We start from the raw sequence: 20,648 nt of genomic DNA, 5'->3' as shown, positions 1-20,648 counted from the left end.
ACACTGTGATGCTTGTTTTACAATGGGGGATCAAAGCTGTGCCAAGCTTACCTGCTTCTATTAAAACTCCAATCATCCCATAAAACTGAGAGCTGCAAGTAGGACCATCAGCACACTCTGGCATCATACAGGTTTCTCTTCTTTCTGTGATATACTGGATTCTTACCTTCTTTTTTGAATAAACCTAGGAAATTCTGTTCATGCTTTTAGCTTGGAATTTACATAGGACATTTGTATTTAGGAAGCCCTTCCATCAAACTCAAACTAAAAAAAATACTCTGCTTGTACTTCTGCCCTTTCAAAGCTGTGTCATTTAAAAGCTGTTTCCAAGAGAAATACAACAATTACATAATTTCAGCTTCCATTTTTACCAAGTAAACTTCTGGTTCCTGTTGTGAACTGGAATTATGTTCATTTTACTACAAATTTTTGTTTCCTTTAATATCCACGGCCTGTCTTAAAAAAGGATAACTTTCATAGCAGTCCACTATCCTTCAAATGCTCTAAAGAAACAAATGGCTATTTATGTTCTATTTAAGGAACTGTTTTTTCCAAAATCAGAAAGAAATATTTTAACTTTGGATAGAATGCAAAATTGCCACTCAAGCCAACAAAATAAGTGTTTGGACAACAAACCAAAACCAACAGTGATGAGCCACAATCTTTTCCTATTTACACTGGATAAAAGGGGGTACTGGACACTGACCAAGCAAATGTAAAAAGAACTCTTTTTCTAGCAACTTTTCAATTCCAACTTTCAATTTCTATCCTAGTCTCCCACCCTTCTTTACTTTTCATTATCAATAAAATTAGCAATTATCATCCTGAATAATGTAGTACCTGCTGGGGTTTTTTTCCCCTCTCTGTTCCTCATCTTCTTTAAGACAAACTCCTTGAATGAAAACATTCAGCCCCATGAAGGTTCATAGCTGCTACTCTTCACTCCCTTTCTGCGAAGTTTCAATCTCTTCCTTGTGCAGGCAGCAAAAACAAAAGCTGCCAAATTTCTCTGTACATAGAAATTTATCCTTCCATAAATCAGGCCTGTGATTAACATCATTTCTGATATTGTTGGATTTACTGCAGCCTGAAGAATATTTTCTGGCCATTCCTCGTGCCCATTCAGGACTCTCCCTTTCCAGGGCTAGAGCATTCTCCACCTTCCACACAGCTGCTGCATCCCTCCATCTGTGGCATGTGGGACATGCACATCTTTTCTGGGTGACTTCCATAAGCTGGTGCTAAGTTGCAACCCCTGGATCTCTGTTTTTTGTGACAGGTTTTTGTCACTCCCTCTCCCTCCCGAACAAAGCTGCACAATACACATATTCAGAAGAGCACACAAGAGTAAAGAATAAATGTGATCTTACTTGACTAATACAAGGGAGGCCTTCACTGAAGTTAAAAAGGCAGAGTTTATGGGATACAAAGAAAATGTGGAATAGATGTGGGTGGAGAAATGAATAATGTATTGTAGGCTCTTATGTGGTCTGACATTTTTCATCTTCATACTCTCCAAAACTCAACTTTCCAATGAAATGCAGAATTTGCTTATTTTCTAGATTCATTCACAGCTCTCAGTAACTACACTTGTGCATTTATGCTTGAGACTATTTTAAATTCTGAGCTTTTTGCCAAATTTCATTGTGGGTAAACACCTTTAAGTACCTAAAGCCAAATTTATGTTAAGTATAATATTTTTTGTTTCTTTTTTCTTTCCTGGAGTGGTTCCACATGCTCATACACAACTGCCACGCTCCACTTAACTGATGACTGATGTTTTTCACACCCATAAACATTTTTCCTGAGATGTACTGTGCCCAGCTCTAACTTCCTATTACTATTAACATACTGAAATTTTAGCAACTGCTGTTGCATTATGTGTGGCTGGTTTAGATCACTATTTTACAGTGATCCTAGAACAACTAATTAAGCATGTACTATTTGACATTACTTAGCAGGGACTCTCTAAAACTTAAAAAAAAAAGAAAAGAAAAAAAAAGGAAGTACAGCTATTCAAAATCTGAAACATTGATCCTAAAATTGTGAGACATTTTGTTGTTTCAATAAATACATTCTTTAAAGAAAAATATACAAACACAGAAAATTTTCAGAGCTCAATATACATATATATATATATATATAATATTTAGGAAATATATAATCATATAAGCATCATGTAATCTTCCATTACCCCCCAGGATCTGTATGTAGCTAAAAATAAAACAGTATTTCTTGTACTAGAGAATAACAGCCCTGTAATGCATAAAAGTACTTTTGGCTGTGAATTGTTTGGGGATTGATTTTTATTTTTTTCCCCTTCATTAATTCTTAATCTCTGTGGAAAATTTCAGTTGGTCCAAGATCTTTAAACTGAAGAGAAAATTTCATCTCTGGAAAAAGTCTACTCAGGGGATCACAAACCCCTGGCAATCTTGGGTTTTCAAACTCATGAACCTCCTCAGCCAGAGACTGGGAGGCTGTCAGTACTTACAGAACTAAACAGCAAACACTCTCAAAGGCTGAGATGTCACCAGTGACAACGAGTGGCCTCGGATCTGGAGTGCTGGAAAGCTACCAGCTCTGGCCAAGCATTTGCTACATTTACGTTGGATTCTTGGACTGGATTCTAAATTCAAGCTTTGGCACCGGCCCATTTGTATCCCTAGCAGTAATAAATTATGCAGTTAAGAATTTCATACTGTTTTACTCAGCTGACAGTGCCTTCAATACGAACCGAGAGTTCTCAGAACATCATGGAACAAGTGCTTCAGTCCTGATCAGATAAAATTACTTAAGTACAAGTTCAGATTTGATTTGACTGAGAATACCTGCTGGATGCCTTTGAAAAAATATAATGTGAGAACCCTTGTAAATCTACAGGATTTCTTTTCAGGAATGAGAAAATACCTCTATTGCACTCATTCACTTCCAATTCCCAGGAAAGACCTAAAGCTGGTGAGTCCAATATCAAGAGCCTCCACAGGACTCTGCTAACAAAACCTACATAGAGCTGAAGTTCCACTTGGGGGCTGTTGGGGAAATTGTTGTAATATTGAGAACCAAAGTAAGTCTGCATTGTAATAAAACTTCATACCAAAATGTCAGGGAGGATCCCTACTGAGTAATAATTAAAGGAATAAAATAAAAAAATAAAATAAGAAGCCCTACAATTCCTCAGACAAATTAATAGCCAGGCTGCCAAGGAAGATGCACCCAAGACTAGATGGATATCCACAACCACCATCCTGCAAACATATCTCACTTTTTTCCATATGATGCACACATTACCTGGAATTTATCATTTACCCCCAGCGTCTGAGCACCATTAGAACACCAGAGGGATTTCTACACAAACACTAAGTTGTATATCATAATTAATTACCTGAGGACTGCACCAGCCCTGCATGACATGCATCCAAAATTAAACAGAGACAATACACTAAAAGAAGGTATTTATACAAAGTCAGGGAATGGCTGCTCCTTGCAAAAGGAACAGAACATTGGGCGAAGAGAGAAGTGTGGGTAAACAAACTGATGCTTTGCTGCATAAAAATTAAGTATTTCAAGTCTATGATGACAAAAGTATTTCACTGGCAATTACTACTGGAAGCATTTAGCTGCTAAAACAGAAAAAAAATAAAACTGTTATCAAGTCCTGAATGAAAGCACAACAGCAAAGCTTTTTATATGGTATCTCTTAATGCAACATATCATAGTACTGTAGTTTAGATTAAGAATAAAAAATTAAAAAGAAATACCAAATCTGCACTAAATAAAATCCTCTGAATGGTTTTGGCTGTACAATTATATAAATGCCACACACAAAGATCCCAGCTATGAGAATACTAGGATTTGTGGATTAATATCCAAAAAAATATTGAAAAATAAAAGCCACTCCAGGTATTCCTACCAGAAGTTAAGTTTTTAAGGAGCACTGCCTAAAGGAATTTGCTCAACCTTGATTTCTTACTAGAAAAGTATAAAGTAGAAAACTTCTGGTTTAGATGTTATCCCATCAGTGAGCTGCATTTTAAGTACATATACCATGAATGTTCACTGCTGATGTTCTGCAGTAAAAAAGCTTCTTCCAAACAGGTCAAAAGAGCTACACTGTTACAGAACCCAGGAATCAGAAAGTCATCTGGATAAATTAAACACTAGTTACAGGGTAATTTCTCACTAAGGCTGAACACTGGCAGCTCCAGCTGAAGCCAGACTTCAGAGAGCTCATCACCCAGAGAAGCCCAGGACTTCAGAGCTCCTTTAAGCCACAGGGCACTGGTTATTTCTGCTACACTGATCAACCAGCTCCTACCTAGAAACCTCCTTCCTGGACTAAGACTAATCCTGGTCTCATTCAGACTCAGCTCTGGAAGTACTCATTAGGCTTATAAGGAGGGCAGTACAGGAAGAAAGTGAGACACCTAATCTTCTTGTGGAGAAAAAAAACCTGAGGGCACATATCTTCAAAGTCAGGCTGCTAAATTATATTGTGATTTAATGTTTCTACAACTCAGTTGGCCAACACTGTAGAGGAGCAGAACATCAGCCTGCTGTATTGCAAATAGCTATTTCAGACCTCTCACTGCAACATAGAATAGCCCAAGATATCACCAATCTATTTCTCATGTAAACATTCAGAAACCTGTATCAAACCTTCTCTGCCTTCTGCTAATCAGTTTTGCCAAAATTTGGCCACTAACCAGGAACTCTTAGTTACAGTCAACATAGCAACAGGCCTCCAAATAATAACATTCACTCCAGAAGAAAGAAAAGCATTCAAACATGGAATGTCTCTATGTAATTTATGGCCATGTATATCCCAGTCTGCACTGGGAGGACAGATTTCAGATGAGATCAAAGAAAACAGCATTAAAATGCTAAGTCCAAAACCCCTGCACTGAAGAGTTTGGGGAACTCCAGAACACAACAGGCACACTGATAAAAGAGAACAGCATAGCAATGGCCTAGAAATGCATGAATGCACCAGGCACTTAAAAAAATATTACATAATATTCAAGGTTTTCTTTTCACTGTCTTCTTGCAGACCAGTTGTGATCTGTGTTGCTCTCAGCCTGCCACTTCTTTCTTTCATTCCAATGCTCAAAAGCTGTGCTAAATTTCCCAAGGGCTCATCACTCAGTAAGCAAGCCTGCTTCAATGTGCTAGTGTGTCTGCTGCAACAGCTACTTCCACAAATAAACCACACAAAATTCCTAACAAATCTACAATTTGTTCTTCTCTTCTGAAAACAGAAGAATTATTAAAACCAATGAAACATATTAAACATCTGACCACAGTTTTGACAGTAATTTAGCAGCTACATCACTTGTCATGCAATCAACTGATTTAGGGAGTTTGCAGAATTTATCCCATTTCTGCAAATAAGAAACCTATTTAATCTCTTACTCTTGTATGCTTTCCACAATATATTACAGGGACTAAAATGAACATAATTCACTCTAATAGTGCAGCACATTGTAAAAAGAGCTAAGCTTTGGTGTAATTTTTCATTACAGATATGGTCATCTTTACATATATATATTTATATTTTACACAAACATTTATATAGCCATACCCTAGGAATGGAAACATTCAGACACTACAGCTCAGCAGAGAGTAGAACTGATGTACTGCATAGAATTTTAAGATCAACAAATTAACTTCTAATATAGAAACAATTCCTGAAAACTATAAACACTTGTCAAAATACTGACAAAGCAGCAAGCTATTAACTGCCTTTGGTTTTGATATTACAAAACAAAATAAACTATAAGACTAAAAACTATTTCTTATCTGACAAAAAAATAAAATAAAAATAGTTTCTGCATCATTTTTGCCCTTTCCCTAGTTATTGAAACTATGTTGTATTGAAAGCACTCAAATTTGGGGAAAAGCATATTTTCCTGAAAATTATTTATCAAAAATGGAATTCAATTCCCTCCACTATAAAAAAGCAGCCAATATTTATGTTACTCTTACAAACAACCTAAAATCTTCTACTTCAGAGCTGCTAATTCAAGTCATAATAACTAGAATGCTCCTTCCAACCTTCACGTGAAATATTCTCACTGAGGTTTGTTGAGCTTTTTAAGCTATAAAAAAAAAAAGTGAAACTTAAGCAGCATGAAATAAAAGAACAGAAGATGCTTAAAAAAATGATAGACAAGGATGGAATTTGACTTAAAGGTAGATAATGAGATGGATTTATTTTTTTTTTAAGCTGGATCAAGATCTAGCTACTAAGCTCCTAAGTTCCCAAAAAGCTCTATGGCCTACTTTCTCTACTTGTCTCAAAGTCACGCTAAAAGGCACCTGGCCTGATGAAACAGATTTCCCCAGAGATTGCACATTAGCAGCCTTCCCTCAGACACATGCCCCATAACACAGGCAATGACACAGAAATCATGTCAAAGCGGTGCCATCACAAAATGGGAATTGTGTGCTGAGGAGCCCTGCCAAACTACAACCCTGTGCAGCACACAGACACCGTCCGTTCATCTCTTCACTGCCATCTCTTTTCTAATCTAATTCACTTCTTCCCAGCATTTATACTGCTTACCTTGTCATGCCTCCCAAAACAGGTAATACAATTCAATTTTTACAGTCATTTGTACATTCCTATTCCCAGTGATGCAATCACTACCTTGAAAATACTGCTGAGAATTTAAACTAGGTAATTTTGGCAACAAAAAAGTATGCATAGAGATTTTTTATTCTTCTTATGCAAATTTGGGGGCAAAATTGGCATCATACCTTTCATGGCTTTTGTTTTTCCTAACAGCTTTCTAATTTAAAGGATAAATTATTTTTCCAAAACTGACTTTGTTTCATTTTTGTTTCAAACTATGTCAACCTATTCATTTTCAAACAAACCCATAAAGGGAATGGTATGTTTCTCACATGTTGGACTAAGTACGTTTGCCTTTTATTAATAATGAAAAAAATAGATTTTTTTTTTTTTAAGCAATGCACTAGAAACAAGTGTTTCAAACTACCCCCTTAACCCCCTGATTTAAAAACAAGATTAAATAAAAAGTAAAAGGCCTAACACCAAGATTAGTCTTCTGATAGCAATATGTCACAAAGAACTTGACATGTTATATAAAATGCACTATATGTTTTCTTTGGCTCAGATGCTTTCACCTGTTCTCTCCTGGCATTGCTAGCACTACCAGATGGATCCATTTTAGATTTAATTAATTTACCCTGTCTCCTAGGATTTCCAAGAAGTAAAGCACTGACAAGAATCCTGGTCCTCTCCTTTCTTGGATACAGAAAAAGAATCTAGGCAGAGAGATATTTTCCTTTTAAGAACAGAATACAACATTCACAAATAAATACCTCAGGAAAACACGTGCTGCTCAAAGGAGCTAAAAATAGTAAAACCAACAAGCATATGTTTAACTGGGAACCTTCCTAGATCCTAAAAGTAACATTATTCTTTAAATCCAATGGGAACTCAAAAACTGTGGGGTTTTTTTAATGGCAATGAAGCAAGCATATTCCAAGTGTCTGTATATAAAATCAATACCATACACTACATATTGAACTAGACAGAATCTCTCCTTCTTGTCATCAGCCTTCATTCCCTCCACCACATTATTTTTCTCTTCTTAAAAAATTCCTCAATATATTACAGGTAAGATTTCATCCCCTCCAACTTAAAGCTTTTTTGGTTTTGTTTAATTCATATTATTCTCTGCTCATGTGAAAAATAAATCTTCACAGGAACTTGGAGCAGCATGGCAACTTCTAACCATCTTTAGCTCTTTAAAATAGTAACTGCTCTAAAGGACTCATAAACTACGTTCCCTTCATAAATTTAACAAAAGGGGTGAGTGGATGCATGTTAATTAAATCATCTGCTTATCTTAATCACTAGGTTGCTTTACATGGACTGGGACAAACAGTTCTCTGACAGTCCTCCTCCTCCTCTCCTGGCTTTCTCCTTGTTATCTGCTTTTACATCCTAAGATGCATGGGGCAGAGGATCACCCCTCTGTCAAAGCTGGTAAGAGGATCTGGCATAACTAAGCCAGCAAGACCAGGCAGCCTCAGAGAAATAGAAATAGAAAAATAGTTCAGATCTTCTACATTGCTAAGTCAAATTTTGCTCCTTGTACAGGTTGGAACGTTTCACAGCAATATCCCAGAGCTCCAGTAATGAATTTTCCCACTTGCACAAAACACTACAACAAACATAAGCCTTTCAGCCCTCTAAACAGAACTTAAATGATGCAGAAGCATTGACACACAGCACAGGAATTAGTTTTACGCTGAATGAATGTATCAATACATAACACAAAGCAGCTTGCATCACTTGTAAGTGATGCCAATTCTCCAAGGTCTGTCTCCATAACAGATACACAATCATTTGCACAAAGTTTTAGCTCCAAATGTCACACAACTGAACAAGAATCTTAGGTTTTCACCTTCAGAAGTCTGGTGAGATGCAGAGCATTAACTCCAGACTACATAATCTGATCAAATGCCTGAAGCCACAGGACAAACAGAAACAACCTATAATTAAATTCTGCAGACTATAATGATTATTTTTTAAAATATCTTCTATAAATATAGCATTTGCTACAAGATCTGCACTGAATTAAACAATTTTTTTTTAAATTTAAAATATTTTTTTTGTAAGGGTTTGAGCTTGTTTAAGAAAAGAATCAATCACAGATATTCTGAGTTGGGAGGGACCCACAAGGATCATCGAGACCAACTCTTCAATGAATGGCCCATAAAGGGATTAAACCCACAACTTTGGTGTTAACACTGACCAACTGAACCAACCTCAGTGGCTTTCATCATCTAATACTTTAACTTGATGGTCTTATAATTTATTAGCAAGTAGCCCAATTAACCCAAATAAGCTGACAATGTAAAACCAGGCATCCAGGTTCCAACATGAATGTAATTAAAGGGGTGAAGAACCCCTTATACTTACACTGATTTTAAGTGCCAAAACACTGCTATAGTCATAAGGCACAGAATTTGAACTGTCATTTTCATCAGCTCTCAGAGCACATTCTCATTTACCTATAACCAGTAGAGCCATCAATTTTAACTCACAGGAGTATGTATTTTCTATAGAAACTGTAACAATAACCTACACTTATATAGCATTTAAAATTCAAGGAGTATTTTACAAATCAGTGGAAATTACACCCTTGTGCTCACTGCTGAAAACAATCCATACCTAGGATCAAAACTATTTGGCCCAAGGAAAAGACAATTCAACCTGAAAAACAGTTATAAAAGCAGGCTGCAGTCTATAAATTATTCCTTTACTTTTTGCTCATAAACATTTTTCACTGAGCTGGGAGAACACAAATACACATGAGACACAACCTCAAATAGTCTGTTTATATTGCCAGAAGCTTTTATAGAACTTTTACCTTTTATTTGAGCTATTGTTACCTTTCTCTCTACTTCTAATAAGTTTTGAAAATAAAACTTAAATTCTCAGCAATAGGAAAAGCACCCTGAAAACAGCCTGGGCACTAAGCTCTATCACCTGTTACCTCAGATCAGATAAAATAGGCACCAGCTACTTTAAACCATCTTCTTCCCCGCTCTGGCATAACAAATTATAATAGCTTTATCCATTCAAATTTCATATACTTGACAAAGTTCTCAGAAGATCAATAAAATAAACTTCATAAAAAAAAAAAGTCCTTTTAGAATTGTTATACTGAAATTAATGGATAGTTCTTACACACAAAGAAGCTGTGATATTTTAAAGCTGTGCCATCCAGTGACACATCCAGCCTTGCCATCACCTTTGCCAGGTGTAGGATCTGGAGCTACCACTACCTACCAGCCAGCACAGCTCAGGCACCTTGCAGCAAGTCTCACAGTATTAAAGTTTGGATTTATCAGCACTGTCAAACCAGCATCTCGAGACAGTAAGCCCAGTCTTAGGAGACTAAATAAAAAAATTATGCTGTGACAAAACACTTCACTTGCTCTGACAGATTAAATTTGTGTTTAAAAAAGTTGTAAGTGATGTAACTTAACTTCAGCAGGCATTAGATCAAGTGAGGTATGGTTGACATCACATTCACACCAAATCATAAAGTAGATGCACACACTGCAAGATGCAGCTTGCTCATGCAATCAGTTATGCTCTAAAATGAATTGAAGAGCACTCAGGAGCAGCAGTTAAATGCTGGATGACAGCCTGGAGATCTGTCCATCACCCAGTTACCCCCAACACACCCACCCACGCTCCTTAAATCACTCATTTTGCGATCTGACCCTCCTCTTAACAAGGTTCAGCAATGCCCTGGCTGATTATTAATGAAGGATTTTAACAATTAATAACTCAGCAGGGTTTACTTTCTTGTTGCCCCTGATGCAAGTCTGGAGTCCCTTCTGCAGTACCCTTCAGCTGCTGCATGCAGAAATCTTCAAAACTGATTATTCTATTTCTTTGTGTATAGAAAGCAAACAGACGAGCATATGACATTCTGTGTCTGCTTTTTTGTGTAAAAAAGTAAAAAAGAAAAGTTTAAAGATTGCAAAACTCAAAGAAAAAGAACTGCATGGACAGCCAATAAAGACAAAAGCTTATATACAGGTTTATTAAAGCAACAGTTGCCACAGAAATTATAACATTTTTAAAATGGGAGCATGAAAAATTATTTTTAACTTAATTTTTATTACCAAGAGTTATTTCCAAGAGCAATCAGCTCAAAATAGATATATTTTTTTTATTACTGGGTATGTATCAACCTCTTAGCTAAAAGAAAATTAAAATGTAAGGCTATTAGATGTTAATCCAAGATACAGTATTGCTTTATAGAGCTTTAAAACTGCATAATTTTACAAACACTTGACTACCTTCCCCTATATATACAGAGAAGCCCAGGGATTAAGTAAACCCAACTCAAGTCCAAAATACGATGTGTAAGGTCAACATCAAATTAAAAAAAAAAAAGATACATGGATTTTAGCTGTTATGTTCATGAACAAACATCTAAATAAAGTTTTCAAGAACAATACTTCTTTCTGAAATGAACTGACTGAAATCAATTCAGATTAAGACATTATTGAGATTTTAAATAGAAAATCTGATGTCTAAACAGCTATTTTGTGCGTGATGCAAGTTTCACATATTAACCTATATAACTGCTGTGTAAGTTTTCCTTAAAGAATTATGCATAGCTTCATAACAAGCATAATGCCACAAATTTGAAATAAGAAAAAGCAACTGCTTTTTCCCAGAATCACACAGAATCATTCAGTTGGCAACACAAAGATACCACAGTCTTCCTATCATATACATCATCCAAGTTAACATTAAAACTTTGTCACTTACATCACACAGGCAGAGTCAAAGCTCCACATGTTGGACAGCACTTTCCACTTTTATAAACTAAAATTTTCTTATATCTTATGTGTAGGGACACATTCCAGCAAAGCAAGTAAAATCATTTTTGCAAATATCAAAACTGTGAAGTTTTTCATGTTGTTTTCTTTCAAGAACAAAAGATCTGTAATACAAATTCAGCTCTTCTGACCCACAAAAACACACCAGAAGTTACACATCCAAGGCAGGAAAACCAGCATTTAGTCAGGTAAAATTCTGTATGGCCTTAAACCAGAAGCCAGACCCATAAGGGGTGTAAGAAAAGAATTAAGTTTATAGCTGAGAGTCTTAAGTGATATGAAAATATCAGAAACATAAAGCCAGTAGTCCCCTGTTTCTGATCCTGAAGGAATCAGAAGCCTTTAGGTGTAAGTGTATTCTAAGTATATAGTATAAGAAAACTAACACCAAATGCTGTGAAGACTTCCATGTAACAAAACCAGTCTGTCAAAAGTACATAATCAAAGCATTTAAAAAAATTATTTATGGGGAAAGAGCTTTGTACCGCACATAGACACACTCTGCAATATTTTCTCCTAAGCTGTTCTAGTGACTAAAAGGAATAAGATTTTTTTCCTTCAGTCTTCAAAACACAAGTGGAGTTCATCAGCTTCTTTTTGGAACAATACTTTTACTATGATAACCTAGAACATGTAAGAACATCACAAACCTTCTGCCTGTTGACCTGCAAACTCACTTTCATAAAGTGATGTCAAATCACTTCCAGCCAAAGGATTCACCATATCTGAAGCACCTGAAGTGCTCTACACCAACTAGGACCACTATAGGTCACAGAGGCCAGTACCCTATTCCAAGTAATTTCTGTCCTGCAGAGTATCTCTGCATAATCACAACTAAAATGAGTTGAACAGAGTTTATACTAGAAAACTTACAAGATGCTTAAACAAAGAATCATTCTAATACATTTCTCTTTATTTTTACAATATTAAACTCACCATTTTCAAACAGGTTTCTTTTAGACATATCTGTATCAATGTTTTCCCTATACTTAAAATAGAAAATTAATCCAACACCAGTAACACTAAAGTTAATCTCACTACTACTACTACTAATAGCTTATTAAAAGTGAGTCACCTTTTCAGTTAAAAAAGGAAAAAAAAAAAAAAACAGAAAACAAAGAGCTAAGCCATTAGATAAAAATGTAAAAGATACCAAGAAAAATGAACGAAATATAAGCAAGTATGCCAAAATATTTAGTCTTCATTTGTTTGGACAAAGGGGAAGCAAAACTGTATTTTAAATTTATTATATAAAGAGCAATAAAAGTGCAACACAGTAGACCTGTATTTAACAGTGAGAGTGATAAGCTATTCAGTTGTTGTGTGATGCTGCAATTGTTGCTGAGGTTACAGTACTCCTCCCCATTTTTGTATCCTGGTGATGATGAATTTGGGGTATTTTCTCCACTCTACATTACCAGTTCTGATACTTAACCTAGGTAGTGAAGCTCAGGACATGCAAAAAGGTTTGCAGGTCTCAGGGCTGCAGCTGCACATGTGTCTGTTCTGCAGGTGACCCATGGGGCAAGGGACCTCTGCCAGTCCCATTAAATGTGCACTTACTGCAGTTCTAAAAAAAGAGCCAATATTTACCACTGCACATCAGCTTGCAGGGGAGATGCCTTTATAGGATATTATCAGCCATTCAAGCACTCAAGTTTTGATTTCCAAGGGGAGCCTGGCAGAAGGTATAATTCTTGACCGGAATGAAAACATACCATGTGTGACTTTTAAATATTATGTTCCTCATGTTGGAATCTCAGACATAACGGCCACAAACCAAGTAAATACAACTTGCTACAATAAAAGAAAAAAGCTTTTAAAAGCTTAAAATGTTAACATCAGAATATTTATTTTTTTTTTAAAGAAATCTGATTCATCTAGGATGCTGTGAACATCTAGGCCTGAATCCAAAGCTATTGAAGTTATTAGGACTGTTTCCCTCTATTTCAACAGACCTTGGATAACTCTCTTGTTTCTGTAACTCTCAAACAGACAAATCCATGCAATGTATCATCTCAAAGCAAAGGAACTCAACACATTTCAGTGGCAGCACATTCATTTAAACAGAACCATGTATACTATATATGGAAACAAAGTGTTCCTCTCAAAGATGCAAACCCAATGTATTCTCAGGCTATAAATACCACCAGGATTCAAAATGGGTCCTTCCTGACCAGTATGTCTCTGACAGGCGTGGAAGATAGGTATCATTCCTTCTCATTTACTCAGACTCTGCTGCTTTTCCACCCTCCACTGTCACCCAAGGTGACCTGTGTGCCCTGCACAAAGTGCCCACACTGACAAGCCATGAGGTTTAATTTGGAACCGGAGTATTTAGCCCTGTGTAATTCCGCATAAACGCCAATGCAGTCCTGTGATCTAACGGAGTTTTGCACTGATTTCCTGCAAGGAGCAGGGAGCTCGACCCAATGATCCTTACGGCTCCCTCCCAACTCAAGCTGTTCTAGGATTCTAAACCCTCAGTCATGTAGCAGCTTATAAACCCACTACAGAGACACAGCTTTTTTAAGTGTAGTTCCTTTCCTTTTGCCACTAAAACCATATGTGGGGGAGAAAAATATTTTTTAACCATTAACACCCACATATAATGTTTCAGCAATCTTTCCCTCAGAAAACCTCTACAAGCTGCATTCACTGTGCCCTCCTCAGACTTCTGATAATTCAGTAATTTTCATACATGTAAAATGCACATTTTTATGCAATGTGACTAGGTATGTTTAGTAAAACCAAAGGGACACCCTGTGCCTCAATCCCACCTAGTGTTATTTTCATGTTTACACCTCCCCAGCGACTGCTGCCCTCCCAGCTTCACACTACAGGATGCCTTGCTGCTACTGAACTCCCGCCTGATCCAGCTGAGGAATTATCACCAGCCAGCCCTGAAATTTATATAAACTTTTGTCACTCTGAGTTGCATTCCACAGAATAACAGAGCCAATCTCAGAAGGAACACTTGACTGCTGCTCTGTGTTGCGCCTGACTAGAGATTACAGCTTCTTTTTAGGATTTGTCCCAGGAAGGACACTCAATGACTAAGATTCACAATCCACTTTCTTGCAATAATACAGGACATACAAGTACCATCATTACTGGTTTTAATTATAACCATTAGATCCCATCCCTGTGGAGATTTTACTTAGGGCTAGTGCTCTCTAAATGTTCAGTGTTTCTGTCTCTGGGGCTGTAAACTGTCCTCACTCCACATTCAGAAATCCCAATGCATCAAATCTGAGTACATCCCCATTGAGTGAGGATCAGTGTTACTTAAAAGCTTTTTGTCTGCTATTACAGGCACTTCTTCTGCTGAGCTAAACTGGAAAAAAGGTGAAATCTAATGGTTTTCAACCAGCATTTACAGATTTGCAAATGTGAGATTTTCAATTCTTTTGAATGCAGATGTTCTCCTTAAATGTATATGTTGCAAAGCCTTGAAAATAAGTATGATACTGTACCAAAATAACCTTTTGGTTGAGAATGTTTGGTTTACAAGTTAAATCATTGTCTATGCATTCTCTTTTCTGCGTGCATAACCTATTTCAGCATGTGCTCATGAAATGCGAAATCCTTTATAAGCTCCAGAGAGCCAGAAGTACTTTCTTTTCAGATCATGGAAAACAGCAGCATACACCTCTCCACAGCCAGTGCCTTTCTCTGCTTGTAGAAACACCACCTGCAAAGGGCTGCAAGTACCTTTTCTTTCAGACCTTGACCTGCCACCGTGGGCACCTCCCAACTGGCAACCTGTCTGGTGAGGCTCTCACGGAATAATTGCATGCAGACCACCTGACAGCCATGAGACAGGAATGACTGAGCCAGGCTGTGCATGTGACTGAGCAGCAAAATGCATTACAGTTCCCGCTAATCCCTTGAGCCTCCCAGTTGTTCATCAGACGCTGCTGCCCAGTACATCTTCAGGAGAGCCAAGGTGACGATCCCATGTACAGACTGGAATGAAGGGATCTCCTGCTTTATGTGTCCACACGTGTCTTCCAATGCACACCCGAACTTTTCTCAACAGATCCTCCTTCAAATTTCTTTCTTTATTTGGAGAGGACATTTATGCAGGTATTGCTCAGAAACCAACAAACCTCGCCCACACAAGAGCCAGCTTGGAATGAATGCCACTTGCTTTATGGACAACTTAAATTCTTCTGCTTACAAATTTTCTCAGGCTTTAGAATTCTGCGTTGAAATTCTTAACTTTTCAAAGACGACTTCTGCAAATAATGTATTTCCAGCAAAACCAGGTTTTTTTCTATTCAAAACAAATGGGGATGTTGCTTGGTTTCTACTGTCCAAATCTAGCACTGTGTAACTTACTACATTTCAAAAACACATAGACCAAGGTCAAAAAAGGACTATTAGGGCTTGTAATTTCAGGCTAACAACTGCTACCTATAATCATAATTTCATTTTATACATATACAAGTCCTGGGCTGCAGGGAGGAAAAGCTCTTCCAAAACACTGAAAGCATCACAACAAGGATGTAGTCTACCTGCTGGAGCCTGATGACATAAGGTTTGTAAGTGGTGCCCTTCACTGGGGAACCAAGGAGCAGCAATAAAGGGTCTCGTATCGTATTCTTCAAAATGAAACAAATTCCATTTGATTCTGCACTGACCAGCTCCAGGAACTGACTGTGCCCCATACCTTTGCTCTCTCATTCCACTGCTCCTTCGTTATGGTTTTGGAGTTTGTTGAAAGCCAAAATATGATACCAGATCATGTCAGCAGAAAATGCCCTCCAGGAGCATAGAAAATGCAGAGACAGATCCATATAATCAAAGAACTATAGACTGTATAATGTGCATTTAGCCACTATGTGTACATCACCACGTATATTTATTTTATTTTTCTGCTGCTACTATAAACAAGAACAACTAATGCCAGAGTCCAACCCAATGAAGTTTAATCTCACATTCTATTTTTCATACACAAACAGAAATCGGTTGGTCAAGGGAGAAAGAACAAGCAATGACCAGACAAGTTATTTAGCTGTATCTAAGCACCACTAAAAGTGTAGATGTAAACACTGAGAAGAAAACCAGCATTTTTTCAGGCTGGTTGCAGATAGACTGTAGCTAATTTTGAAAAAAAATGCATCTAAAATTATTTACCATATTAAATAAAGGAATACAAGGGCTCTGATAGTAGTGACTGTCACACTACACGAAACACTGACAACAAAGGTAAAGATTTACATTTTTTTGGGCAGTTTTTTTTTTAATTCCAACTCATGAAGCAAGTACGGAGCATGAAAACCCTAAAATTTCAACAATCATTTTTAGTACATGGTTAAGAGTGATGTTCTACTTACATACAATTACATTAATTAGATTCAAAATTTTAAGGGATAATGTTGATGATTCTGTTAGCTGTTTTCATATTCTTGACTTACAGTATCTTGACTTTCTTATCTCCAAAGGAAAAAAAATTAATGAAATTTCATACCACAAAGTGTTAAACTGTTTATATTGTGGTTTTAAACTCCAGCTTTAAATTGAATGAGTTGCAGAGGGGGACATGCCAAACAAACCACACTCTTAAATCCTTCTATGTAGTCATTAAAAAATTTTACATCCCAAAGTTCACAATCATAGACAAATCCATGGAATACAATGTCATGCCTACAATATAGCAGGGAGAAAAAAAAATGAAACTTTTTGCAATTCTTTGCAATTACAGATACAAACACGAGTGTTAGCACAGTAACTCTGAATTATTCACATATACATGTGAATTATTTAATAAGAGGCCGCAGAAAGTAGACATGAGGAAGATTTCTTTTAGCTCTCTCACTGGGACTGCTCTTTATGTAGACAGTGAGATGATGCTGGATAGCCCAACTCCCCCGCAACCTGTGGAGCAGCAGAAGAGTCAGCACAGGAAAAGAAAGCTCCTAACATGCAGAAAACTTCTTCAACCCTGCAGTAGGAGGAGCTACTCCTTCTAAAATTCCTGCTGTAGCAGGCCCAATAGAGTCAACATAGAATATATATGCATTCACATTTCTCACCAGCAGCCTCAGCAGCTTTTTCCAACTCACCAAGCAGCAAAGTATGTGCTTGATAACAGCAAAATTTCAGATAATCCCAGTTGTTACTTCAGTTAGCCTTTATGCCCTAAATACTCAAAAAGTGTTTTGCAATAACTAGTTATAACTAACATCCTTGCATACAGAGAATTCCCTCCAATTCCCCAATTTATCGTATAAGGAATGTAGGATGAGCCCTTGAAAGTTCTTTCCCAGAGTCTTGAAAATCCTTACAAGTGAAACAAATAGGATCTAAAAGGAGACATCTATCTCCCCCTACCTGCAGAGCCCTTTATCCTCTTGCCCCAGGGAATGACATTCATGGAACTACTTCAGTCTCAAAGATGAAATAAACTGAAATCTTACAACCTGCCATAGCCATAATACATCAAACTATTCGGACTGGAAGTGATTGAACCCCTCGACTAAGCCTGTTACTAAATTGCCACATTTAGCCCAAGAGGTTTTAAAGACAATTTGCACAAATCTTTCTATACTGGTTAAGAAATTACTGATCTGCTTTAACTGAGAGTGTCCCAATAATGGACTACCTGACCAACAGTACCCACCAAGAAACCACGCATAAGAAGCCTGTGTACAAGTCTCTAACTTGTTACTCTCTCAAGGGAAGAAGCATGAGGTAATAGCACGCAGTTTTTTCTTTTTCGTCAAGATCTCTGACAGCCTTTGTAGATTCGTCTTGTTCTGTGGAGGCAGAAATTCTAAATACACAGCAAAACCAAAGGTTAAGTCTTCACTACTCACCCTTCCTTGAAAATTGCTTTTTACTGCTGTAGGAAATAGTACCTTATTATCACAAATTCATTAGAGCTGTGTCATCATACCTGGCTAACACCTCTTTAAGAAAGTTCAGGTTTGGCTTTGAATGAAAAAAAAAAAAGCCTATAGAAAAGCAGCACTGCCTGACAGGATTCCTGATGCTCAGCGCTGACTTAAAAGCTTTTATTCCTTAACTTTAGCAATCACTCCTTCCACAGACAGGCCAAGCTCACTGTAATAGCTTAACTTCCAGCTGGAATGTGGAGGTTCATTTAGGCGACCCAAACTATGCAACAAACAAGCACCATAACTTTCCATGCCCTAACTTTGTTCCTGGTTTCCCCTGGGTGCTGGGCCCTCCATACAGCTGGTGTATATGTGCTGTGTGTTTAGGGGGGAGGCGACAGGAAAAAAGGGAAGACAGCTCACTGTACGTCAAAGCAAACCAGAAACCTAGCAACCATATATTAAAAGGTGTGTGTGTTTTTGTGGGTGTCTGTGTGCCAGGAATAACTGAAGCAGATATTATTCCATTTGTAATTCAAAAAATGTGAAAAGGGAAGGGGAGAAACTCCAGGTGCTGGTCTATTTTGGGGTCTGTCAAAATCTACTTTCACAATACAGAGTTGTAAGACTTTCTATCTCATTTTTCGTAATCAGAAATGGAAGTCTGGACTTCAGCAAGTTCTTAGCTTCGGTTTGAAAATAGACCCTTTAAAGCAGAAACTGAACTTAGTTCACGTACTATGCTTTCTTCCAACTGGTAATATGCTAAAATCAAAGGGGCAGAGAGGCTGCCTCGAAGACTTGACACTTAGGTGAAGAGAACACTTACAAATGTACAGAATACTTCTAGATAGCTACATTTAATTTGACAAACAGAAACGTCAAAGATTCTCAGGGAGTGGAACTAGCTTTATAAAGATTCGCTTGAGTGAGAAATGTAGCCTCCCGATTTTGCCGAAGTTTCTCATCCCACGAGGCAACTGAGAGTTCAGATCAGCATGCTCAAGCGCCCACCCCATCATATGCGGTCCCAAGGGTGCAATATAAACTTCTGATCCGCACTGTCCCACCACACCACCATGTGCCTCTCTGACAGGGACAGAGTCGCACACCAGGTGAAACTTCCATGCCACCAGACTCAAACGAGAGTGCCTGCGTGGGAGGGGGAACGGGGAAGCGCCTCGGGACTGCACCCACCACCTCTCCCCTCCAGCTCCGGTGCCCACGCTGCAGCTCCCAAGAGCCCGTGTCAGCCCTAAGCCGAGAGCAGCCAGCGCACCGCCATCGGCAGCCCTACCGCCACTCGCCCAGGTGTCCTGGTCTACAAGGCTGGGCTCCTACTCCTCACCACCACCGCACCAAACCATCACCGGCAGCAGGAGGGGAAGGGAAGGGGGAGTTACCTTGTTTTTGACCCCGCAGTGGCAGCAGACAGTCCACAGGTACTTGAGGGTCCTCCACAGCAGGATGATAAACAGTCCCCCAAAGAAAGTAACCATGGATGAGGCGAGGAAAGCCCACCACATGCGCTGTCCGCGGCTATCGCAGGGCACCTCCATGGTCACCGGGATGATGAGCGCATCCATCTTGGGCACATTGACGGGGGAGGAGGACGAGTCTGTGTTGAGATTGTTGGCGTTGATATTGTTACTCATTCTAATGCCGCTGCCGCTGCCGCCCGGGTAGGAGCCGCCGCCGCTGCCATTTGCCATAGCTAACAGCGAGCCGGGCGCGCAGGGGCTTCCGAGAGCTCCTCCCGCCGCCAGCGCCCCCCAAAAAGCCCATCACCAGCCATATTGCTGCTGCCGCCGCCGCTGCTCAGCGGGGAAGGATAAGGAGAGTAATAAAAATAAAAAGCCCCCAGTCAAAACAAACAAAAAAAAAACCAAACCAACCAACCAAAAAAAAAAAAAAAAAAAAAAAAAAAAGCAGGTGAAGAAGACCGCACAATTCCCGGGTCCCTCTCGGGAGCCGACAGGCCGGTGAATTCCGAGCGTCCTCTTTGTACGGCGAAGATAATATTTAAAAAAAAAAAAATTTAAAATAATAAAAATATAGTCTCCTCCTCAGATTCCCACCCCTTCCTTCTCCCGCATATACAGCCCCTACCCCGCCCACCCCAAAAAAAATCATCCACCACCACCACAAACTGATGCCTCTGAGCGTCTCTCCAAGATACCCAGCGCTGCGACCCTGCTGGCCTCAGCGGGGATCCCTCACTCAGCCTCCGCCGCGGATCCTCCCGGAGGTGGTCTGTTATTATTGTTATTAGTCTTTAACTTGTTATTAGCGATACTCAGTCACCCCCCCCACCCCGCGCACCCTCCTCCTCCTCCTCCTCTTCCAAGTCCAGCCCCTTCCTCTCTTCTTCCCCCCTCGGTGCCGGCAGCAGCCTCCTGT

The 20,648-nt window shown here is 38.6% G+C and overlaps 1 protein-coding gene across 1 annotated transcript in view; it reads right to left on the bottom strand.

The window, feature by feature from the left end:
* LOC107206567 (calcium-activated potassium channel subunit alpha-1) overlaps positions 1–20,344 on the bottom strand; it is a 120,177-nt gene extending 99,833 nt beyond the window's left edge. The window contains exon 1 of the mRNA XM_015632461.1: positions 19,652–20,344. Within this exon, the coding sequence (XP_015487947.1) occupies positions 19,652–19,960 (309 nt within the window). The 5' untranslated portion in view covers positions 19,961–20,344. The remainder of the gene's footprint in view (positions 1–19,651) is intronic.
* Between the last annotated feature and the right edge of the window lie 304 nt (positions 20,345–20,648).

This window comes from Parus major, chromosome 6, assembly GCF_001522545.3.
Source record: "Parus major isolate Abel chromosome 6, Parus_major1.1, whole genome shotgun sequence".
Lineage (NCBI taxonomy): Eukaryota > Metazoa > Chordata > Aves > Passeriformes > Paridae > Parus > Parus major.
This window is presented reverse-complemented; position numbering and strand designations above follow the sequence as displayed.